This window comes from Crassostrea angulata, chromosome 3 (assembly GCF_025612915.1).
Source record: "Crassostrea angulata isolate pt1a10 chromosome 3, ASM2561291v2, whole genome shotgun sequence".
Lineage (NCBI taxonomy): Eukaryota > Metazoa > Mollusca > Bivalvia > Ostreida > Ostreidae > Magallana > Magallana angulata.
This window is the reverse complement of record NC_069113.1, coordinates 20,135,176-20,159,974: the sequence shown is the minus strand read 5'-3', so window position 1 is coordinate 20,159,974 and position 24,799 is coordinate 20,135,176. Positions and strand designations below refer to the sequence as shown.

General features: G+C 29.9%; 1 protein-coding gene across 2 annotated transcripts in view; it reads right to left on the bottom strand.

The window, feature by feature from the left end:
* The window catches only part of LOC128176206 (uncharacterized protein PF3D7_1120600-like), a 176,721-nt gene that overhangs the window by 6,913 nt on the left and 145,009 nt on the right, over positions 1–24,799 (bottom strand). Inside the window, exons 52-71 of one of the 2 annotated variants that reach the window (XM_052842359.1) lie at positions 20,055–20,359; positions 19,376–19,471; positions 18,967–19,129; positions 16,819–16,878; positions 16,604–16,666; positions 16,050–16,100; positions 15,453–15,515; positions 7,708–7,767; positions 7,177–7,230; positions 6,925–7,029; positions 6,295–6,357; positions 5,577–5,639; positions 5,383–5,445; positions 5,180–5,275; positions 4,727–4,822; positions 4,578–4,640; positions 3,649–3,711; positions 3,423–3,506; positions 1,259–1,372; positions 690–803 (exon numbers count right to left, since the gene is read on the bottom strand). In XM_052842359.1, the coding sequence (XP_052698319.1) occupies positions 690–803; positions 1,259–1,372; positions 3,423–3,506; positions 3,649–3,711; positions 4,578–4,640; positions 4,727–4,822; positions 5,180–5,275; positions 5,383–5,445; positions 5,577–5,639; positions 6,295–6,357; positions 6,925–7,029; positions 7,177–7,230; positions 7,708–7,767; positions 15,453–15,515; positions 16,050–16,100; positions 16,604–16,666; positions 16,819–16,878; positions 18,967–19,129; positions 19,376–19,471; positions 20,055–20,359 (1,839 nt within the window). Of the gene's footprint in view, positions 1–689; positions 804–1,258; positions 1,373–3,422; positions 3,507–3,648; positions 3,712–4,577; positions 4,641–4,726; positions 4,823–5,179; positions 5,276–5,382; positions 5,446–5,576; positions 5,640–6,294; positions 6,358–6,924; positions 7,030–7,176; positions 7,231–7,707; positions 7,768–10,108; positions 10,172–15,452; positions 15,516–16,049; positions 16,101–16,603; positions 16,667–16,818; positions 16,879–18,966; positions 19,130–19,375; positions 19,472–20,054; positions 20,360–24,799 lie in introns of both variants that reach the window. The other variant, XM_052842361.1, reaches the window with a different exon arrangement.

Sequence of the window (24,799 nt, the reverse complement as noted above, 5' to 3'; positions counted from 1 at the left end):
TCAAAAATGATGAAAAATTGCAATTTTTTAAAAAAATTTTTGAAGAGGAAAATTTGTCCGCAGCCGTCGCCCAGAACGAAATTAATTCATTTTATGTGATATCACATAATAAAGTTAAAATGTGAATTTCATCGTGGGCGACGGCTGCGGGCATTGTTTTCTATTCAAATAACCATTGAAAAATTGGTGTCGTCTGCTTAGTTTTAAAAAATACGAGAAAATGCACTTTTCATGACGTCACAATTACAGTTGTGAAAGTCTAATCAGATAACTATTTATAGATTCTTAATCTATGGGTATTTATGTGTAAATAAATGCTGCATTTCAATTTTTCGTGATATTTTTAAAAAAATTTACCTAAGAACAGGGCAAAATATGAGTGAAACTGTACCTCGTTCTTTCAATATTTCCAAATTATCTCCCCTTGTAAAATGGCGTGGCCCTTCATTTTCACAACTTTGAATCCCCTTAACATAAGAATGCTCTGTACCAAGTTTGATTGAAATTGGTTCAGTGGTTCTTGAGAAGATGTTGATATTGTGAAAAGTTTACAGACAGACATACATACAGACGGACAGACAGACAGACGACAGACAAAATGTGATCAGAATAGCTCACTTGAGCTTTTAGCTCAGGTTAGTTAAAATACTATTTGATTTGAAAATTTTATAACGACAAAAATGTCATACCTTTTTCTCTTTGAAGTTCCATTTGGGAATCTTGCAAAGCTTTGTAATATTCTTGAATATGGTCGCGTAATAATCCATATTCTTGAAGTGATGCATGAAGCTTGGTAATTTGTTCTGAATTTTAGATAATAATCATTTAATGCCTAAATGCAAGTTAAAAATGATCTAGATACGTGTAATTATTCTTTCCTTAAAAGAGGGCAAAATTATTTCAAAGAATTTAGACAAGTAACAGATGATTAAAAAATATCAATACTACTGATTCGACATTTTAGGTAAGATACTCGGCTTTAAGAATGTTAAGCAGCAAGTGTCAACCTTTATCCTTCCAAACTATCAATGATTTCCGGAATGGTATAAGTGATATAAATAACTGCGGTAAATAGATATATAAAGCTTAATAACCTTGAACGTAGACTTCAGAAAACAGAGCAATACTTTTCTAAGATAATAATCGACTGCAATTAGCAACACGTAAACAGCAAGTAACAATATATAAGCGTGTCTTATTATGTTAAATACATTAAAAAAAACATAATTAACCACTGAAAAAAAATATATTCTCTTACCTGATTGATCCATATTTTGATGTTTAAGTTGGTGGTTCTCTAGCTCTATTCTTTGAAGATTCCCCATGCTATACATCATTTCCTGCTTTTCTCTAACAACCTTTTGCATGCATTCTAGTGGAAAAAATGTCAAAATGAACCATTATTTGAATCTTACGTCGCAAAGCACAGATATAAAACAACAATTATGAACACAAGGGGCACTTTGCTTATTAGGGCAACTGATCCCAGGAACGAAATGTACGGAATAAAATGTCAAAGTTGTTTGTCTACATAAGTGTTTAAATTGAACAATGTTTGCATCGTGTTGATAATTTTACCCCTTTATATATTAAAAGGAATGAATTCAAACGCTACCGAATTTATACTCATATACTCATATAATTTTTTATAAATCGTTTTTAGTTGATAAATCAAAGGCTTGAAGGGTCTGAAAGTCGCTTTGTTTTCAATATGTTTTCAATTTTTGGAAGCTTTTGCCGCACTTATTTACTGCTCCTTCACTCAACCATAATCATTGCTTGAATTGAAAAATCCATAGCAATACTTTTGTACATAAATTGCAAAAGTGTCATGGTAAACACTGAAGAATGAAAACTGTAAATGCAAAGTAATTGTGTAATATATATATATATATATATATATATATATATATATATATATATATATATATATATATATATATATATATATATATATAAAAAGAATCATTCTTTGAGTATTATGAGGTGATAATTTCGGTCAGGGCGTGATCAAATCCAATAAAAACCGAAATTATAACCTCAGAATATTCAAAGAATGATTCGTTATTACTTATATTTATATAATCTTTAGCTATTGTACCATTTAATATTTAAATATAAATAAGCAAACCCCGCTGGCGCCCCAATTTAAAGTTATGGGTTATTTAGTACAAAATCGATACGTAGTGTTATCACAGACAAAAACACTGGGGAAATATATATATATATATATATATATATATATATATATATATATATATATATATATATATATATATGTATATATATATATATATATATATATATATATATATATATATATATATATACTTTGGCCGTCATTCACTTAAGAAACGAACTCAATATATACCCAAGTTATACGAGTATAACCTGGGTAGAGACAATTTACGCTTTATAATTCGCGTAGCGGATTTTAAAAAAGCGTAAATTACTCCAACCCAGATGATACTCGTATAACTTGGGTAGATAAAGCGGATTAGTACGTTTTTGACGTTGGTGCATTGTGACACGTCTTGTGACGTGCAAACCAGGTTATATAAATTTAACTAAATTTCTCTATCCAATCAAATGCGCCGTTACAACCAGAATTAAATTATCATAAAATACTCTTCAATGTTTTCATATCAAGATTTTACCTTTGTTAATGTTGACCATGAATTAAAACTGAATGTATACCAAGTTTTGTGTTAGGGTTTATAATCATATTTTCTAACAAAATTTGCTTTATGACACACGTGGCATCAGGACCATGAAGCAGTTTTAGACTTAAGTCTAAATTGCAAACTTTTATATAATTATGATATGACATAAAATTACACTTAAACTTTGTAACTATCAACATAATATAGCGACACTTTCAAAAAGAATTTCATTTTTTCGATGTTGTCAATCGCAAGACAGTCACTGTGTATAAAATTTGACTTAAGATCTTGGGGCCTTGTCTTCTATATGAATCTACACTTATCCTTACATTACATAAATCCTTGCATGTTATCAAGTACCAAATACAGCGGTAAATATGTTCAACATCGAAATTTTATCCACTTTATTCTGCATCACTCTGGATTTTTTCTATAACTGAATTTATGATTTCCATAAACAACTTTTTATCCCAATTTGAACCCGTCAATCTACAGGTGGCTATGATATGAGTTAAGCAAGCTTTTTTATTCAGTTGTTTCCTGTTTGTGTTTACATGTAGATCGGGGGGGGGGGGGGGAGGGCGAAAACCAACAACTGATTTTTTGTTTAAATTTCCTTTATATTACTCTTGAAATACTAGTACGCATTTAGCCTTTTGTCAGAACGGTTTAAATTTAAAAAATACAACTAACCATCGAAAAGATTTGTATTTACAAACTTCAAGTAAATTTAAAATTAACTTTATACTACAAAGTTACCATTGGCAGCATTTTTCTCTGCTTCTTTCAATTCAAGAGCTGCTCTCAGTTGCCTTATTTCATCATTTACAGTGGTAATGAAAGCTAAAAAAAAAACCGAAATGTATAGTTAGATAAATTAGGAACATAGTTTATTATTAAGTATCAGATAGATAGATAGATAGATAGATAGATAGATAGATAGATAGATAGATAGATAGATAGATAGATAGATAAAGTTACAAACCTCCCAGTTTATCTCTTTCATTACTGAGCTCTACAATTTCCTTTTTGGCAGCGTCTAGCTCTCCTAAAATTATCAATCCAAATGACATCATTTTCAATACATAAAAGAGTGATTTATATTATGGTACCTGGATACTATGAAAAAAAGTTTTTTGTTTATTCTTTATAAATCTTTATGACTTTCAGAATACCCTTTCTATCGAAAAAGTATAATAATTTCATTGAAACAATAAATTCTTATATATATATATATATATATATATATATATATATATATATATATATATATATATATATATATATAGACACGTTTTTTACTTCATTTATTTTACTTCGTTTATTTTACTTAAAGATGTTAAAAATTAAGGGTAATTAACTGCTTTCAAAGGACACTTTTATTAATAAAGATGCAAACATCCAATCGAGCGTTCCCACTATAAATTGCTGTTTATTGGCTTGTTGTAAATATACCTGACCTAAAATATCTGTATATATCGTACCAAGTGTATTTAATTTTGTAAACATATTCAATTTAAATGTATACAATTTTATTTTTTTTTGGGGGGGGGGGGGAGTGCAATAGGTAAATATCATATTTCATTTCATTCAATTTGTCATTTGCTTTCCTCTAACGAAAGCCGGCTTACACTATCTATTTTTTTCATAATAAAATGCAAACTTACAAACCATAATAAATTGTATTTGCTGGAATTGGGTCAAACAATTCCTCGTTTATACATTAAACAGCAATAACAAATGGTGTAACTATTCCAAATTTATTTATTAGCAAATGATGTAACTATTCAATTTTTTTTTATATCGTTATATCATTAATTGGTGCAGAAAATCATCATGATCATAGAACATGCTGACCAAAGGTAGGGAATTCCACTTCTATGAGATAAATAAAATTAAAAAAAAAAAACTAACCTGTGATTCTCAACCGTTCAGATTTCAAGTTTCCACATTCCTTTGACTTTAACTGTAAATCGTCTGAAAAAGCCAAGACTACTGTTCAGAATAATCGGAGAGAGAGAGAGAGAGAGAGAGAGAGAGAGAGAGAGAGAGAGAGAGATTACCCTTTATTCGCTTATTTTCAGCTTGAAGTTGTTGACTGCCTTCATTGAGTTTTGTGACGCACTGTTTCAGTAATTCCTTTTCCCCTTCTGCTTGATCTGTAGATTTATAAAATGTTTCTATAACAAAGATACTTTTACAACGAAATCATCATTCACATGTTCGATAAGGGACCAAAATGTAAAAAAAAAAAAGAATCACCATATGTGTTTGTGCTTGACTAGTTATACATGTATGTACATGCATCTATGTGAAAATGATATGCATGTAATTATCCATACTAGCTGTATTAAATGATTTTGTTTTTAAACATCTTTTATATTTTGTGTCTTGTAAGTTCTCTTTGGTACATTTACCTACATTTTCTTTCGATTGAATGAAGATCACTTGCATTATTAAGATAAATTGGAAAAAAAATGTAATTGAAACATGAACGAAAAAATGTAAAAATTTACCCTTCTCGGTTTTATATTTAGCTTTAAGTTCTTCTATCTCTTGTTTGTACTTATTTTCGGTAGTTATTACTTCCTTGTTTCTCAAACTTAATTGACCTGGAGAAAAATAAAACATAATTAAAATTAAATAAATTAAAAATAATCGAAACATACATGTATCAAAAAATCTTCGAACAAATCTTAAAAAGTATAATTTATCGTACCTGACAATTCCTCTGAACGTCGTTTTTCGTGTTGATAATTTTCTTGCATTTTCTTTAGCTCAGCTTTAGAAATATAGATAAAATAATTTGAAACTTAGCACATTAACGTAGACTGTTTACAAATTCACTTCGAAAGAACTGGATCAAAATAGTTTTAAAAAAGGATATTTGTGAAAACAACAATACAATCTAACCTGCTATCTCTTCTTCCTTTTTCTTCATCTCCAGGTAATTAGAGAGAAGATCAGAATTGTCCTCTATTTCAATAGATAGACATAAAAACATTAACCACGTAACACGTCCAACAAGTGATTCATGATTGTTTTTCAGTAAATACTGTATACAGGGTTATTTTCTTCTCTTGCCCACAGTTTCGCCCCGTCTTGAATTCGCCCAGACATAGAGATAGTTTAAGACATCGTATTTCGCCCCGTCTTACATTCGCCTGTTGACAACAATGGCGAAAGGGGCGAAATTAGGGGTGACTATTTCCATGTATACAGTACATGTATGTATACGTAAGCCATATCAATGATGGTTATCATCAAGGATTTCAAAATGCTCCTATATTGCATAAAATTACTTGATTATGTTTTTTTTAAAATTCGAATTATCAAATACACATTTGAAATGTTAAATTTATAATGAAGAGTGAATGTTAAATCATAAAGCATAAAACAGAGGGTAGGCCCATGTGATTAATAAATAAAACTGTTTATACTAAAACGATACTTTTTTTTGTTCAACATTATAACATAAATGTCTCTCTCTTATTTAATTTCTCTTATTCTCTCTCTTATATTATTCTCTCTCTCATTTAATCACACACACTCTCTGTTACTCTCTTACTCTCTCTCTCTTTCTCTCTCTCTCTCTCTCTCTCTCTCTCTCTGAGAAATTTACACAGCTTACCATTTCGGCTTGCAAGTTTTGCTCCTAATTCTTCTTTTTCTTCAATTGCCTTTTTAATTTGACCTTTTAAATAAAAACAAATGTTATCCGCTTATCGATGCACCAAAAATATTTCAGCATCAGTACAATCTATATGAGACGCAATAAAATATTAAGCCAGTGAACACTTAAATAAAAGTTATACCCCTTATATAATCAAAAAGCACCACGTGTAAAGTTGTTTATATACAAAAATGACCACAAAATGTTTTTTCTTCGGTTTTGGAAGGGAACTAGAGCTTGAAACACAACTGTTTGACTCATAATCATATTTCCAAAATGTCATATCATTGATAATTTTATTCGTCGGGTTTCTTTAAATTATAATCAATATCCTTCACTAATCGAATACTATTGGCAGAAATCCTTGAATTCTTAAAACAATAACAAATCATGAAAACTTTTTTTTTAATCCAAGAATATAATTATAAAAATACAGATGCCACAAGATGGCGAATGCAGTAAACAGTTTCTTAAACCAACTAAAGTTAACCTTCCATTTATATTAGGTAATCTTCATTTATACAGAGATCATTATTAGGAGAGCACACTTAAAGATGGCTAATAAAGAGATGTTTCCGTAAAAAATACTTTCAAGTTCCTTTAAAACATCTTCCTTGTTGGTAATCTGTTCTTTCAAAGCCTGAGCCTCTTCTTTCAATGTAGCGCTTGATTGTCTTTCTTGTTCTAAATACTCTATTTTCAAAAAATATTTAAACATACATAAAATATCATGTTTACAATTGTTTTGAAACTCTATTAAGAGTCGTTTCAATATTTGATAATGATAATAATCAATGACATTATATGTTCATATTAATTTTAGTTTATAAAAACGGTTACCATTAAGACTTTTATTTTCATCAATTAGCCTCTGATGATCTGCAGCTACGTTTTCTACAAAATACACATGTAATGTGGTTTGTAAATGAAAGCAATATATGTGACAAACTTATATCAACAGTATATGAGAATCATTTTTTATTTTACATTTTAACAGCAAACTTTAATGTTAAATATGAATACCATTTTAACATTGTTAAAATATGGCGTTAGGTATGTTTATATGCTATATACATGTCCAATCAATCTATAAATTCAGTCAAAGGAAAAAAGTGTACATGCTGATGTCATGAAAACCCTGTCGTAAATTGGAGTAATGTTTAGTAATATTCTGAAGATCCTGTCCAATGACGATATGTAAAAGAAGGATCATATCAATAAGTGTTTTGAAGAAAGCTGATAAAAACTTCCTTTTATTGTACAAAAAAAATATTTACACATATTTTTTAAATATTTCAATCATAGAAATAAATGACAAAAATAGGATTCATTTTCTATTTTCTGGATGTTACATTTTCCACAGCTACTTACCAATTTCTTCTAGATGCCTTTTTAAACTTTCGTTTTCATTTCGCACAGAAGCTAAATCACCTACATAAATGTATTTCATAAGTAAAATCTAAAATCCATGCTAACATATCAAACAGTAGTTCCTAAAAATAACCTTTATTATTGTGTAGCGTAATTATTTGTGTATATAACCATCAATCTAAGATAAACAATTTTAACAACAATATAAATGTAAAGAAAAATCCTTGATATGATTTGAATAACTTTCTCGATATGAGGAATACTTTTAAAAGAATAATTTAACAACGGATTATGAAACCATATGCATCTTTCGAACATTTGTAATTTCCTTATACCTTTTAATAAAGATGAATCGACTTCATTTATGTAATTATTGGTTTCCAGTAATTAATCAATAACAAAAGGACTCGACTTACTTTTACTTACGTTAACATACCTTTTATACTGTTTTGATTTTAAGATTAAAATCAGTAGAATTAAATGTAGAGTTATAAGATAAATAAGAGGGATTTTATTTTATAAGCATATATCATAATTTACCTGCAGACGTTTCCGAAGCAACACATATTTGCAATAAATCTGCGTCTTCGGCTGAATGTAAAAAAAAAATTTAAAAAAGTTCATTCATGGATTATTACTTTAAAATGAACTTTCCTTACAAAAATTTCGTATCGACGAGGAATATTCTACATGAAAATAAATAAAATTGGTACTATATTTAGAATATTTATCTTTCAGATATTCACAACTTATCACTTATTAACAATAAAACTGAGAAAATCTGCCTTCTGTCCTTTTCAATATTTTTCTACTATTTCATTTCTTTTCTTTCAACATATTTGTAAAATTAAGACTATGATAATACCTAGCAGTTCAATCCACACAGTTCTATATATATATATATATATATATATATATATATATATATATATATATATATATATATATATATATATATATATATATATATATATATATATATATATATATATAAAGACACGTTTTTTACTTCACGAGTTAAATGTATTTTACATAAAGGTGTTAAATATTAAGGGTAATTAACTGCGTGCAAAGGACACTTTTATTAATAATGATGCAAACATCAAGTCGAGCGTTCCCACTATAAATTGCTGTTTATTGGCTTGTTGTAAATATACCTGACCTAAAATATCTGTATATATCGTACCAAGTGTATTCAATTTTGTAGACATATTCAATTTAAATGTATACAATTTTTTTTCTTGGGAGGGGAGTGCAATAGGTAAATAACTTATTCCATTTCATTTAATTTGTCATTTGCTTTCCTCTAACGAAAGCTGGCTCACACTATCTTTTTTATAATAAAATGCAAACTTACAAACCATAATAAATTGTATTTGCTGGAATTGGGTCAAACAATTCCTCGTTTATACATTAAACAGCAATAACAAATGATGTAACTATTCAAAATCTATTTATTAGCAAATGATGTAACTATTAATTTTTTTTTTTATATCGTTATATCATTAATTGGTGTAGAAAATCACCATGATCATAGAACATGCTGACCAAAGGTGGGGAATTCCATTATATGAGATAAATAAAATTAAAAAAAAACTAACCTGTGATTCTCAACCGTTCAGATTTCAAGTTTCCACATTCCATTGACTTTAACTGTAAATCGTCTGAAAAAGCCAAGACTACTGTTCAGAATAATCGGAGAGAGAGAGAAAGAGAGAGAGAGAAAGAGAGAGAGAGCCTACCCTTTATTCGCTTATTTTCAGCTTGAAGTTGTTGACTGCCTTCAGTGAGTTTTGTGACGTGTTGTTTCAGTAATTCCTTCTCCTTTTCTGCTTGATCTGTAGAGTTATAAAATATTTTTATATACCAAAGATACTTTTACAACGAAATCATCATTCACATGTTACATATGTAGATAAGGGACCAAAATGTAAAAAAAAAAAATCACCATATGTGCTTGTGCTTGACTAGTTATATGTACATGCATTTATGTGAAAATGGTATGCATGTATAGTATTTATCCATACTAGCTGTATTAAATGATTTTTTTAAAAACATCTTTTATATTTTGTGTCTTGTAAGTTCTCTTTTGCAAATTTACCCACATTCTCTTTCGATTGAACGAAGATCACTTGCATTATTAAGATAAACTGAAAAAAATGTTTTTGAAACATTAATGAAAAAATGTGAAAATTTACCCTTCTCAGTTTTATATTTAGCTTTAAGTTCTTCCATCTCTTGTTTGTACTTATTTTCGGTAGTTGTCACTTCCTTGTTTTTCAAACTTAATTGGCCTTAAAAAAAAATAAAACATAATTAAAAATTAAATAAATTAAAAATAATCGAAACATATAGAAAAATCTTCGAACAAATCTTAGGAAGAAATTATAAATTATCGTACCTGACAATTCCTCTGAACGTCGTTTTTCGTATTGATAATTTTCTTGCATTTTCTTTAGCTCAGCTTTTGAAATATTGATAAAATAATTTGAAACTTAGCACATTAACGTAGACTGTTTACAAATTCACTTCGAAAGAACTGGATCAAAAGAGTTTTAAAAAAGGATATTTGTGAAAACAACAATACAATCTAACCTGCTATCTCTTCTTCCTTTTTCTTCATCTCCAGGTAATTAGAGAGAAGATCAGAATTGTCCTCTATTTCAATAGATAGACATAAAAACATTAACCACGTAACACGTCCAACAAGTGATTCATGATTGTTTTTCAGTAAATACTGTATACATGGTTATTTTCTACTCTTGCAAACAGTTTTCGCCCCGTCTTGAATTCGCCCAGACATAGATGTGTTTTAAAAGAGATAGTTTAAGACATCGTATTTCGCCCCGTCTTACATTCGCCTGTTGACAACAATGGCGAAAGGGGCGAAAAAAGGGGCGACTATTTCCATGTATACAGCCCTTTCCACAACATTGACCTTCTGGCAACACATTCTGGCATTATTGCAGCAATACTGCAGCAACATTCTTGCAATACATTGCGGCAATGTTGCTGCAGTAGCGTTTTTCGTATGCAAATGAGATTGCGGCAATATTGCCAGAAAGATGTTGCCGCAAAAGTTTTGCTGCAACATATAGTTGCGACAACACCTTTCTGGCAATACATTGCGGCAATGTTGCTGCAGTAGCGTTTTTCGTATGCAAATGAGATTGCGGCAATATTGCCAGAACGATGTTGCCGCAAAATTTTGCTGAAACATATTGTTGCGACAACACCTTTCTGGCAATACATTGCGGCAATGTTGCTGCAGTAGCGTTTTTCGTATGCAAATGAGATTGCGGCAATATTGCCAGAAAGATGTTGCCGCAAAAATTCTGCTGCAACACATTGTTGCTGCAACATCTTTCTGGCAATACATTTGCATAAGAAAAATGACATTGCAAAAATATTGGTTCAATGCATTTTCTGTGCTCTGGCATCAATGATACAATATATGCAATATTTATAAATAATAAATGTAAACAGTAAAGCAGTCATGTATATTATATTAATCTACAACCAAAATGAAAAAAAGTAAAAATATTATATTATTCAATGTAACATGCACAAAATACTACGTAAGTATTGAATTAAAAATATAATGTATAATGTTAGAGACCTGAAACTGGAATTTCAACATGCTTATAAAGAACACCAGTTAAAATTAATAATCTTTAAATTTAACACATGAATACAATAAACACAAATATGAAGAACAAATCATGATGAAACTTGACTAAAAGTACTCGGCCATTCAGTGACAATTTATTGCTGCAGAATAACATGTATTGTAGTTTGATTGACACAACGCGCACAGACGGATTGACACAACGCGCACAGACGGATATGGACAAAAGTTCACTCTTTACCGTAAGCAAAGCTCAAACCTATAGTTCACAAGTCCTGTACAACCACTTGCTGTATTACGACTGATCAAGGCAATCGTCCTAGACATTCCTAATGTCCTTTTTTGACAGCCTCGTGGGCATTCTGATTTCACACATAAACAATCACAAAAACAGCTATTAGAATATCACAACAATATCCACATTGGAATTCAGCACTGTTGTGTATATGTTCCTCTCCATAATCTTAAACAAATTACGTCATCATTATTTTTTGGTTGCCAGTTCCACCATTCATTTAATCAGTAAGGTGACAGCTTTTTTCATGGTTTTCTTCAGGTCTGTGTAACCCAGGGTAGACCTACTGGGAAGAAAAATGGATTTCATATAAGCACATTGGCAATGGTTTTCAGATTTTAAGCAGTTTCAAGGGGGGTCAGAGGGGTTCCAGACCCCCTCCCCCTTCAATTTTTTTAAAATTACATTATAAAATTACCAAAAATATGCCTCGGACCCCCTTCCCCTGGCAAACTCAAATAACCGTCGACCCCCCCCCCCCCGGAATAAAATTCTAGATCCGCGCATGGTTCTTAAACAGTGTTAAACCCATTGGTATAATGGTAGATCGCAGTCTTTTGGTTTATATTCTTATAACAAACATGTTTAAACTGCCATTCAATGAATATATTTTTATTGCTAAACTTACTTTTTCAAAAACGTGCTCATGCAGATGGTGCAGGGGATGTCAACACTCGATTCGTTCACTCAGATTCGTCCTCAGTTCAGCCGTTGATTTTTTTTTACAGATAAACACCCCATTGACAGTGTATTTTTTAACCTTGTTTACAGATAATTCCCGTATTTCATTCATTTCACCATCTCCAGTGATCACTGTGATTGCATGAGGCTCGATGGCAGACAACATGGCAGCTTCGAAAGTGAAAATTGGCGGCTAGCGATTTGATCGACCAATCAACGCGCGCGTTACTTAACATTGAAACGAAAGTAAAAGTGGAAACAAACAGCATACGAAAATTCTTAATTCAACCACAGGGGCTCGTCACGAAGTTTTTCAACCTTTTATATATACCACCTTTATACTATAAAATACACAAGTTTTGATTCCTCCCTTGTGTATTTTATAGTATAGAGGTGGTATATATAAAAGGTTGAAAAACTTCGTGACGAGCAGTTTAGATACTCAAATCTCAGTAGACAGATATTTTAACTTAATAAAAAAAGAATATACCGTTACAAAAGAACAGACAGGTCGGTATTCACGTAAAACATGAGTTGGGGGTGGGGGTGGTGGTGATTCAAACAGTCTTTTATAGTGAAACATCATAACCATGCATAACAGTTATATGCCATTGAAGGGTATATCACTGGATTTTTTAAATTGAGACTTTCTTAGAATAAGACTTTAATCATAAAATATTTATTAGATTTAATTTTTTCGACTTATTATTATTTTTTGGGGGAAAATATGTATACAAAAGCAATATTCATGCAATTAAAATTGACAGTTTTAGACTTGTGCTGAATGTGTAAAATTTTATAAGTCTAAATTCTGCTAAAGCTTTTGCAAGCTCGGTAAGCATAATAAATCAGAGGAAAAAGAAAAGTTTGTGGTAAACTTCTGGCAAATTTTGAGGTGTTATAACAATTTTTTAACCCCCCCGGCCTCCACTGCTCGGCTTCTCCTTAAATTATAATTATAGCAGAAATCAAATATGATGCCTAGCAGTATTGCCAGATCGAATTATATATATTATGTATATTAGTTCATGATTTAAATGATCAAATACATGTAGATGTGACCAGAAAAGTATTTCTGGCAGTATGATACTAAGTGTAGCCAGAATATTACCAGAAGTCGTTGCAGCTAGTGGCAATATTCTAGGTGCATGTTAATATAATTTTTTACAAAAATAACTCTAATAGTATTGCCAGAATGTTGCCAGAAGTTATTGCCGCTAGCGGCAACACTCCAGCAGTATTGCCAAAATGTTACCAGAAGTTGTTGCAGCTAGCGGCAACATTTCACTAGTCTCAAAATCTGGTTTCTGGTAACAAAAATGTGTTGCTGCAATATTGCCGCAATATTGCAGCATTGTTGCAGCAATAATTTTACTTTGGTAAGGGAGTACATGTATGTATACGTAAGCCATATCAATGATGGTTATCAACAAGGATTTCAAAATGCCCCTATATTGCATAAAATTACTTGATTATGTTTTTTTTTAAATTCGAATTATCAAATACACATTTGAAATTAAATTTATAATGAAGAGTGAATGTTAAATCATAAAGTATAAAACAGAGGGTAGGCCAATGTGATTAATAAATAAAACTGTTTATACTAAAACGGTACTTTTTTATGTTCACCATAATAACATAAATGTCTCTCTCTTTCTCTTATTCTCTCTCTTATATTATTCTCTCTCTCATTTAATCACACACACACTCTCTGTCTCTCTCTCTCTGTCTCTCTCTCTCTCTGTCTCTCTCTCTCTCTCTCTCTCTCTCTCTCTCTCTCTCTCTGAGAAATTTACACAGCTTACCATTTCGGCTTGCAAGTTGTGCTCCTAATTCTTCTTTTTCTTTAATTGCCTTTTTAATTTGACCTTTTAAATAAAAACAAATGTTATCCGCTTATCGATGCACCAAAAATATTTCAGCATCAGTACAATCTATATGAAACGCAATAAAATATTAAGCCAGTGAACACTTAAATAAAAGTTATACCCCTTATATAATCAAAAAGCACCACGTGTAAAGTTGTTTATATACAAAAATGACCACAAAATGTTTTTTCTTTGGTTTTGGAAGGGAAATAGAGCTTGAAACACAACTGAAACACAAATATTCAAACATACATAAAATATCATGTTTACAATTGTTTTGAAACTCTATTAAGAGTTGTTTCAATATTTGATAATGATAATAAGCAATGACATTATATGCTCATATTAATTTTAGTTTATAAAAACGGTTACCATTAAGACTTTTATTTTCATCAATTAGCCTCTGATGATCTGCAGCTACGTTTTCTACAAAATAATGTGGTTTGTAAATGAAAGCAATATATGTGACAAACTTATATCAACAGTATATGAGAATCATTTTTCATTTTACATTTTAACAGCAAACTTTAATGTTATATATGAATACCATTATAACATTGTTAAAATATGGCGTTAGGTATGTTTATATGCTATATACATGTCCAATCAATCTATAAATTCAGTCAAAGGAAAAAAGTGTACATGCTGATGTCATGAAAACCCTGTCGTAAATTGGAGTAATGTTTAGTAATATTCTGAAGATCCTGTCCAATGACGATATGTAAAAGAAGGATCATATCAATGAGTGTTTTGAAGAAAGCTGATAAAAACTTCCTTTTATTGTACAAAAAAATATTTACACATATTTTTTAAATATTTCAATCATAGAAATAAATGACAAAAATAGGATTAATTTTCTATTTTCTGGATGTTACATTTTCCACAACTACTTACCAATTTCTTCTAGATGCCGTTTTAAACTTTCGTTTTCATTTCGCACAGAAGCTAAATCACCTACATAAATGTATTTCATAAGTAAAATCTAAAATCCATGCTAACATATCAAACAGAAGTTCCTAAAAATAACCTTTATTATTGTGTAGCGTAATTATTTGTGTATATAACCATCAATCTAAGATAAACAATTTTAACAACAATATACATGTAAAGAAAAATCCTTGATATGATTTGAATAACTTTCTCGATATGAGGAATACTTTTAAAAGAATAATTTAACAAAGGATTATGAAACCATATGCATCTTTCGAACATTTGTAATTTCCTTATACTTTTTAATCGTTTATTTATATTGGTAATTTAACATGCAAAATACCTTCCAGTGTTTCAATTTGATGATTTTTGTCTTCACACTGTTCTCTTAAATCATCAGCCGCTTCTAGAATGAAAAAATATTTACATTGTATACTTGGGATCCCTCATAATTTGTCATGTAAAGTGATTTTTAATTCAACGTAATGCAAGTCTCTTTCCTTGGGCCATGGTGAGGGTATTAAAATATACAAAATGTTGCATAAAATATAAATTACAAATATTTTAACTATCATATAAAGTATGTACTATTGTTTCTGTAAATCTATCTTTTATTTCCACATTTATTAAAAATATGTTAATTTGATTTTGATGCTGATGCAAAAACGTCATTGAAAAGTGTTATCTAAAATGCATAACATCGGTGATGCATGCACCGACTTTTGAAACCTTATTGTATAATAAAGATTAATCGACTTCATTTATGTAATTATTGGTTTCCAGTTATTAATCAATAACAAAAAGGACTCGACTTACTTTTACTTACGTTAACATACCTTTTATACTGTTTTGCTTTTATGATAAAAATCAGTAGAATTAAATGTAGAGTTATAAGATAAATAAGAGGGATTTTATTTTATAAGCATATATCATAATTTACCTGCAGACGTTTCCGAAGCAACACATCTGTGCAATAAATCTGCGTTTTCGGCTGAATGTAAAAAAAAAATTTAAAAAATTCATTCATGGATTATTACTTTAAAATGAACTTTCCTTACAAAAATTTCGTATCGACGAGGAATATTCTACATGAAAATAAATAAAATTGGTACTATATTTAGAATATTTATCTTTCAGATATTCACAACTTATCACTTATTAACAATAAAACTGAGAAATCTGCCTTCTGCCTTCAATATTTTTCTACTATTTCATTTCTTTTCTTTCAACATATTTGTAAAATTCAGACTATGATAATACCTAGCAGTTCAATCCACACAGTTCAGTAAAGGAACTTAAAACTAATAATAACTTTTTGATTCAAGTTGTAACATCGGCATTCAGTTAAAAATATTTAGCGCAAGATCTAATAAACGTTCTTACCATTTTAATCTCTGAAAGTACAAATAATTACTCGACGCCATTAGGAGTTTTTTTCTTCTTTTTGTTGATATATATAAGTATAACTTTGTATTTTCCAGTTATCATACTTACAATTTTTCTCATTTATAATTTCATCCCGACGTTTCATCTCTTCTTGTAAAGTAACCAGATTTTCTGTCGGTATATAATGATAAAATACATATTAAATTAATACATACGTATATTTGCAAGGAATGCTTAATGATATGCAGGTCAGACAGTTACATGTTACAGAGTTTCTTTAATGTTATTTCATTAATATAACTATTCTTTAATTTAAAACGTACCATTTTTAATGTTTAGCTCTCGTTGTAATTTTTCAATTTCTTTCTCCTGTGAAGTTTTAACTGCAAAAAGAAGTTTAAAATGCATTCAGTTAAATTAAACAACACGGAACGATCAACTTGGAACATCTTCAAGAGAGGTAAGCTGTAACTATACACCAAAATTTCACACATTGTTTTTTTTGCAGGAACACTCAACAAATAAGGTATCAGGACCCTTCCTTAAAAAATAAGTTCCTAAAAATAACCTTTATTATTGTGTAGCGTAATTATTTGTGTATATAACAACCATCAATCTAAGATAAACAATTTTAACAACAATATACATGTAAAGAAAAATCCTTGATATGATTTGAATAACTTTCTCGATATGAGGAATACTTTTGAAAGAATAATTTAACAAAGGATTATGAAACCATATGCATCTTTCGAACATTTGTAATTTCCTTATACTTTTTAATCGTTTATTTATATTGGTAATTTAACATGCAAAATACCTTCCAGTGTTTCAATTTGATGAGTTTTGTCTTCACACTGTTCTCTTAAATCATCAGCCGCTTCTAGAATGAAAAATATTTACATTGTTTACTTGGGATCCCTCATAATTTGTCATGTAACGTGATTTTTAATTCAACGTAATGCAAGTCTCTTTCCTTGGGCCATGGTGAGGGTATTAAAATATACAAAATGTTGCATAAAATATAAATTACAAATATTTTAACTATCATATAAAGTATGTACTATTGTTTCTGTAAATCTATCTTTTATTTCCACATTTATTAAAAATATGTTAATTTGATTTTGATGCTGATGCAAAAACGTCATTGAAAAGTGTTATATAAAATGCATAACATCGGTGATGCATGCACCGACTTTTGAAACCTTATTGTATAATAAAGATGAATCGACTTCATTTATGTAATTATTGGTTTCCAGTTATTAATCAATAACAAAAAGGACTCGACTTACTTTTACTTACGTTAACATACCTTTTATACTGTTTTGCTTTTATGATAAAATTCAGTAGAATTAAATGTAGGGTTATAAGATAAATAAGAGGGATTTTATTTTATAAGCATATATCATACTTTACCTGCAGACGTTTCCGAAGCAACACATCTGTGCAATAAATCTGCGTTTTCGGCTGAATGTAAAAAAAAATTTAAAAAATTCATTCATGGATTATTACTTTAAAATGAACTTTCCTTACAAAAATATCGTATCGACGAGGAATATTCTACATGAAAATAAATAAAATAGGTACTATATTTAGAATATTTATCTTTCAGATATTCACAACTTATCACTTATTAACAATAAAACTGAGAAAATCTGCCTTCTGTCCTTTTCAATATTTTTCTACTATTTCATTTCTTTTCTTTCAACATATTTGTAAAATTCAGACTATGATAATACCTAGCAGTTCAATCCACACAGTTCAGTAAAGGAACTTAAAACTAATAATAACTTTTTGAATCAAGTTGTAACATCGGTATTCAGTTAAAAATATTTAGCGCAAGATCTAATAAACGTTCTTACCATTTTAATCTCTGAAAGTACAAATAATTACTCGACGCCATTAGGAGTTTTTTTTCTTCTTTTTGTTGATATATATAAGTATAACTTTGTATTTTCCAGTTATCATACTTACAATTTTTCTCATTTATAATTTCATCCGGACGTTTCATCTCTTCTTGTAAAGAAACCAGATTTTCTGTCGGTATATAATGATAAAATACATATTAAATTAATACATACGTATATTTGCAAGGAATGCTTAATGATATGCAGGTCAGACAGTTACATGTTACAGAGTTGTAATTTTTCAATTTCTTTCTCCTGTAAAGTTTTAACTGCAAAAAGAAGTTTAAAATGCATTCAGTTAAATTAAACAACACGGAACGATCAACTTGGAACATCTTCAAGAGAGGTAAGCTGTAACTATACACCCACAATTTCACACATTGTTTTTTTTGCAGGAACACTCAACAAATAAGGTATCAGGACACTTTTCTTCCTTAAAAAATATGGATTTTTCTGCATTTTCCGTGGCTTTACAAATCCCAGCATATTGTATTAAACAAAAGTACTAAAGTTCATGATTATACAATGCAATTTTGGAATAGTTTTAAAGTAGTACTAAGTATTTACGTTGTATATCAGAGAGCAAGTTGTAACCGAGGGTTTCATTGGAGCCTTCGTAATGAGCCATATCATTTCTAGACTCTGATGACTTGGGAGAATTCATTTCGTTTTCAAAATTGTCAGCATCCACAGCGTTGTCATTTTCAGCCTCGTTTTCATATAAAGACATCTAACAAATATAAAATAACATATCCGTCCAAAATCAGTACAAGATTACTATAATCTGATCAGTATAACATCATTGCTAAGGAAACTGTGTGTGTAATGTTTATACATAATTTTAAACATTTTTATTTTTCTATATGTAACATTTTAAACGAAACAGCAAGAATTTGCCATGCTTATCATCATTAGAATAATAACTGTATTAAAGCTACAGCTGAATTTATACAAGAGAGTACTATGTTCTACTTACAAAATTTCCAAAGATTGAGGATGACATAAAAATCACAAATTTAAAGACTCCAAAAATAAGGCCGACCACAGTTTGTGACACACTTTTTCTCTCTGCCTGAAATTTGATGCAATGGGTATAGAAAATGAACACTTATTTATTTAAAGTTCATCAAAAGTTGACAAGGTAAATGTATTTATTGTATGTAATGTATTTGCATGTGTGTGTTTGTGTAGGTATAAATAGATTTATTTTTCACTTGCATTGCTTCGTGTAATTATGATATTCTTGAAAAAGGTAAACTAATGATTCTTTGCGTTTCAAGAGTGAAGAAAAAGATTTCATATTATTTGTTAAAATGTCAAATCATTTGAGCACTGCAAGACTTATACTACAATTATTTCCTGAAAAGTTAACATGCATGATGGACACACTCAGTTGTCTTTTAGGAAGCATATTTTTGAATTGTTCCTAGTTCGCTGAAGGTTTCGACTAATCGATATTAAATTGGTTAGAACTCTCAGTCCTGTCAGTTTCTAAACAGTTTTAAATTAATATTAATTTCCGTATGGAGTAGAGGGAATTATATTTAGTGTGAATGTGATTAGTGATATGTTTAGACTAAAGTATTCAAAAATAGATATTTTAAAAATTTAAATGCAAAAATATATGATCAAATATGAGCAAATGAATTGTTTACCTCCCCATTCCGCAGACCGGAATCACTGACATCGGCACCAAATGCCCGAGAAGGCTGTTCCTGTACAGGCGTCGTAGTGATGGAAGAATTCGGTGAATCAATGGTGGTAGTTGAAGCAGAATGTTGTATCTCTTCGCTGTTTATATAATCATGTTCAATGTTTTCATTTTGAACACTCTGCGATGGACTATCATCCCCTGATTTTGCATCACTAGCAACAACTGTTGTTTCTACAATTACATCCTCTGTCAATACATCATTAGACTCTGCGGATGTGTTCTTTTCTGAAACCTCTCTGGACTGGTCTAAGTATTACAAATATAAATGAAACAAAATTCTTTTAAAAAAGTATGACATTAAGCTAAAATGAAAAACATGTAGATTTATGAAAAAAATATTGAAATCATCCATAAAAATTAGTAATCATGCTTGATTTCGTAAATGAAAATAAAAACACTTTTGAAAAATATAATTATAACATTTTAACTGTAACTGCAAATTGTTAAGTTTTCAAGTGAGCTGTTTGGGGTCCCCTATACCTTGGGCAAACGTTTTGCATATAAGCCGAAGCATCGATACGCCTTAGAGATAAGAAAAACTTGCAAACGTACAATACAATAAAGGCTGTCACTGTGACAGCAAACAAGGTGTTCTACTCAGTACTTACTTTGTATATCAAAAAGAAAGTTGAGGGTTTCATCGGATCCTTGGTAGTGAGCCATATTAGTTCCAGAAGTTGGTGACTGGAAAAAATCCACTTCGTTTTCATAATTGTCAACAGCCACCACGTTGTTATTTCCAGCCTCGTTTTCATCTAAAGACATCTATCAAATATAAAATAGCATTTTCGTCTAAAATAATACACGATGATAAGAATTGAATTTGTAAATATATATAAGTGTTAAGTAAAAATGTTTGGGTAATTTTATAAAGAATTTTAACATTCTATCATTAGACAAGGTAGTTGTATATGTTATATGCTTGTACTTGTAGGTAAAACTTTGGTAGGTTAAATGTTCATGCTCATGTTTATAGAGATGTAAACGTGTTAACTTTGGGATGTGTGATAACTAAAATTATCAAAAGATGTAAACAGAAACTTAAATACAAACAATATGATCTAATATGGGCAAATAAAATGTAAACTACTTTTTTCCCACTCCTAAATTTTTTACCTCCCCATTTCGCAAACCGGGATCACCGATATCGTCACCAAATGCCCGAAGAGGCTGTCCCTGTACGGGCATCATAGTGATGTAAGTATTCGGTGAATCGATGGTGGTAGGTGAAGCAGAACGTTGCATCCCTTCGCTGTTGATATTACCACGGGCATCTTCGCTAGCCAAGTGTCCGATTCGTTTTTCTCATCTCCCTAGATGAGATAAGAAAAACGAATCGGACACTTGGCTAGCGAAGATGAGAAAAACGAATCGGACACTTGGCTAGCGAAGATGCTGCATTACAAACTGATTAATATATATAATTATAACACTTGTCTATTTTAATAGATATTGAACTCAAATTTCAAGAGGCTTTTTAAAAATGTTTATGCAAACGTTTATTTTATCTTCGAAGAGTACTCAACTGATCATTTGGTTATGTCATTATTTAAAACCTGCAAAACTCGGTCAATATATACGTTGCTATAAAAAAAATAAATGTCAACGATCAACAAATCCCATTTAATGGTCTGCGTGTTAATGTTTATTTAATGCGATTTTCTTGCCTTTTAACATTTTGGCAGAAAGACCAAGATTTTTATTGATGATCAAATGATAGTTATACATTGTAGTAATATAATGCGAATTTTTTTCATATCAATAAATATCGCCTAATTAAGCTAGTAAGTCTCGGGGATAATTTTTTTTTGTGGTCGTGACATTTTATTTTAAAAAATTGTAAAATAAATACACCTAAATTAAAAATTGCAATATGCATTCATGATGCTTGCTGCAAAAAAAGAAAAGAAAAGAAAAGCCAACCATCAAGTTATTGAACGCCAATATTAAATTAAATCTAATAATTAACTGCTTGAATATTTAAAAAAAAACATAAAAATAAATCATGCGGCTTTATCAAATTATGTTTTGTTTATTTCTAAATCTTAAAGACGAACAACATAAACTTTCTTACCGCTTTGACGCCTTACTCGCAAATTGTTTAGAAGCGTGTATTTACTATTTAAATAGGAATTCAAAAAGAAAGCAAAATTCCGTGAACTCAAAGCGAAAGTAACACAAAACGTTAATATAGGTCAACCAAAAACAGTGAATTATTGCATATGCACTCTTTTTCTATCGTTTTATATCCAAACTGTAGACCGTTATATATAATATTGCTTCAAAATTATAACATATACATGTAATTAGAATACACACGTACATTTAACATATTTGCCATTAATTTTCTAATGGGCGATATAGAGGCCCGAAGTCATACAACTTTGACGAGCTTACGTTTGATCTCAGTCTCTCTTTTTCCACTGTGTGCTCTGTTTGGTGAAGTGAGACTAAGACATCTGAGATTTTCCCAATAGCCTACTATATTCTATTTGGATACCAAAAAACAATGTTGATGGGATGCTTGTTAACATGTTGCAGATATAGGGTCAAATATATTCTCACTAGTGAGCCTTGTAGATTGTCTGCACGGCATGTCTACATGGCACGGTCGTTACAAGGCCACGTTCATTCCGTAATCATGGTAAACTTGTTTTCAAAATATGTTTAAAAATTAGGTCGAAAGACAATAGTAATATATGTACCACATAAATTTTTTACCCACCCTATTCCACACACAAAACATATACGACGACAATTTCCTCTTTCAAATATTTTCAAGATTGTTTATGATAGTTTGTGAATTCAATTTTGGTTTGGGTCTTTTTTTTTTGAAATTCTTGGAAATGTTGGTCATTCGGTCATGAAAAACAACCCATTATAAGATATCCAGAGCATTTTCTATTGTTATACTTTCATGTTAAATACTGAAATCTGATTGGTTAAGACGCAGTTAATAATATTTACTGTTACCCTCAGCGTTAGCAACGCACTTGGCAACGGGTAACATTAAAAAATGTTACATGCGCGAAAATTATGCGCGTACGGTTCGCTGTAGAATTCACGTTATTCCTATATAAAAGCAGTAAAATTTTCTTAAAAATTTTAAAAAAGACATTCAGTATAACAAAATAAGTAGTGCCTGTTTGGGAGGATAAAAGTTGAAATTGACACCCCTCGAAAACCATTGTCAACCTCCGCTTCGCGTCGGTTGACAATGGTTTTCTCGGGGTGTCAATTTCAACTGTTACCCTCCCAAACAGGCACTATTTATATAATATTGCTCAAGTCGTTACGTAAAAAATCGATAACAATGCACCAATGGTTATGATTTCCGGGATATCTAACCGAAAGTACACTACCATTCACAATCAAAGTACTGAAAGTACTGAAACGAGTTGATGGTAATAAACCAATCGCAACTTCTCGGGACTTTCCGGCAGGCTTGGAAAAAACCTCGAATGTATTACCTAGGCGTACATGACAACCCGCCCCCCTTTTTTCTTTTTATAAAACTTGGCGGGCGAAGCACTCGGGAAATATGATTATTCTTGGGGAATATTTCCAAACATTCATGCAATAAAAGTTTTATTACACCGAACAACAGATGATTATACAAAATATGCCGATTTCTAATTTTCTTATAATTTTTCGACTTGTCGAAAGCAATAACGTCGTGATTGTTTGTTTGGTTTTTTTTAAATCTCTGTTTTCTTTCATACAGTCGAATCAATTACAATAGTAAAATGGTTTTCATGGTTTAAAGATAATTGTTTTGATGAGATATTTTTTATTTAATAATATTTGTCAACATCTTATACTCATATTGGTTTTTATTTTATACCTTTTGAATGAAGATCCCCAGATTTTCGGATAGGTGAGGCACGATATTTATTCCCCGGGATGAGGCGTAATATAGATTAATCATATTTAGGTATAATAACACTCCAAAACAGGCACTATTTATATACTGTTGCTCCTTCGCCTTCGCAACTTCGCACTTCGCATTTGAATGTGTTGAGCTCTTTATTGTTTTAAGATAATTTTAGCTATAAAACTCTTGAGAAAATATTTGCAATTAACAATCTAAACACTTTGTTGCATAATGAAATTCAAACGTTTCTGTGTTTAACCATTGTTACATGTAGTACAGTATTGAATTAAGGTAAACAGACTGGTAGGTGACAGAAAGTCTGAGAGTACCAGCACATTATGGCATGCATTACATTTATATGGAGTACATAAAATTATTATTTTAAATGGGCTTTTATCTATATATATATATATATATATATATATATATATATATATATATATATATATATATATATATATATATATATATATATATATATATATATATATATATATTTATATATATATTTATATATATATATATATATATATATATATATATATATATATATATATATATATATGAAAAAAATCACAACACCGAAATAAACTCAACTAGTTTCATTTTAAATCATCAGGAGTTTTAATTTTATATATATATATATATATATATATATATATATATATATATATATATATATATATATATATATATATATATATATATATATATATATATATATATATATATATATATATATACTTAAATATATATACTTAAATAAATAAAAGAGAATGCGACAGTCCAAATTAAATAAATTGTTTACTGTT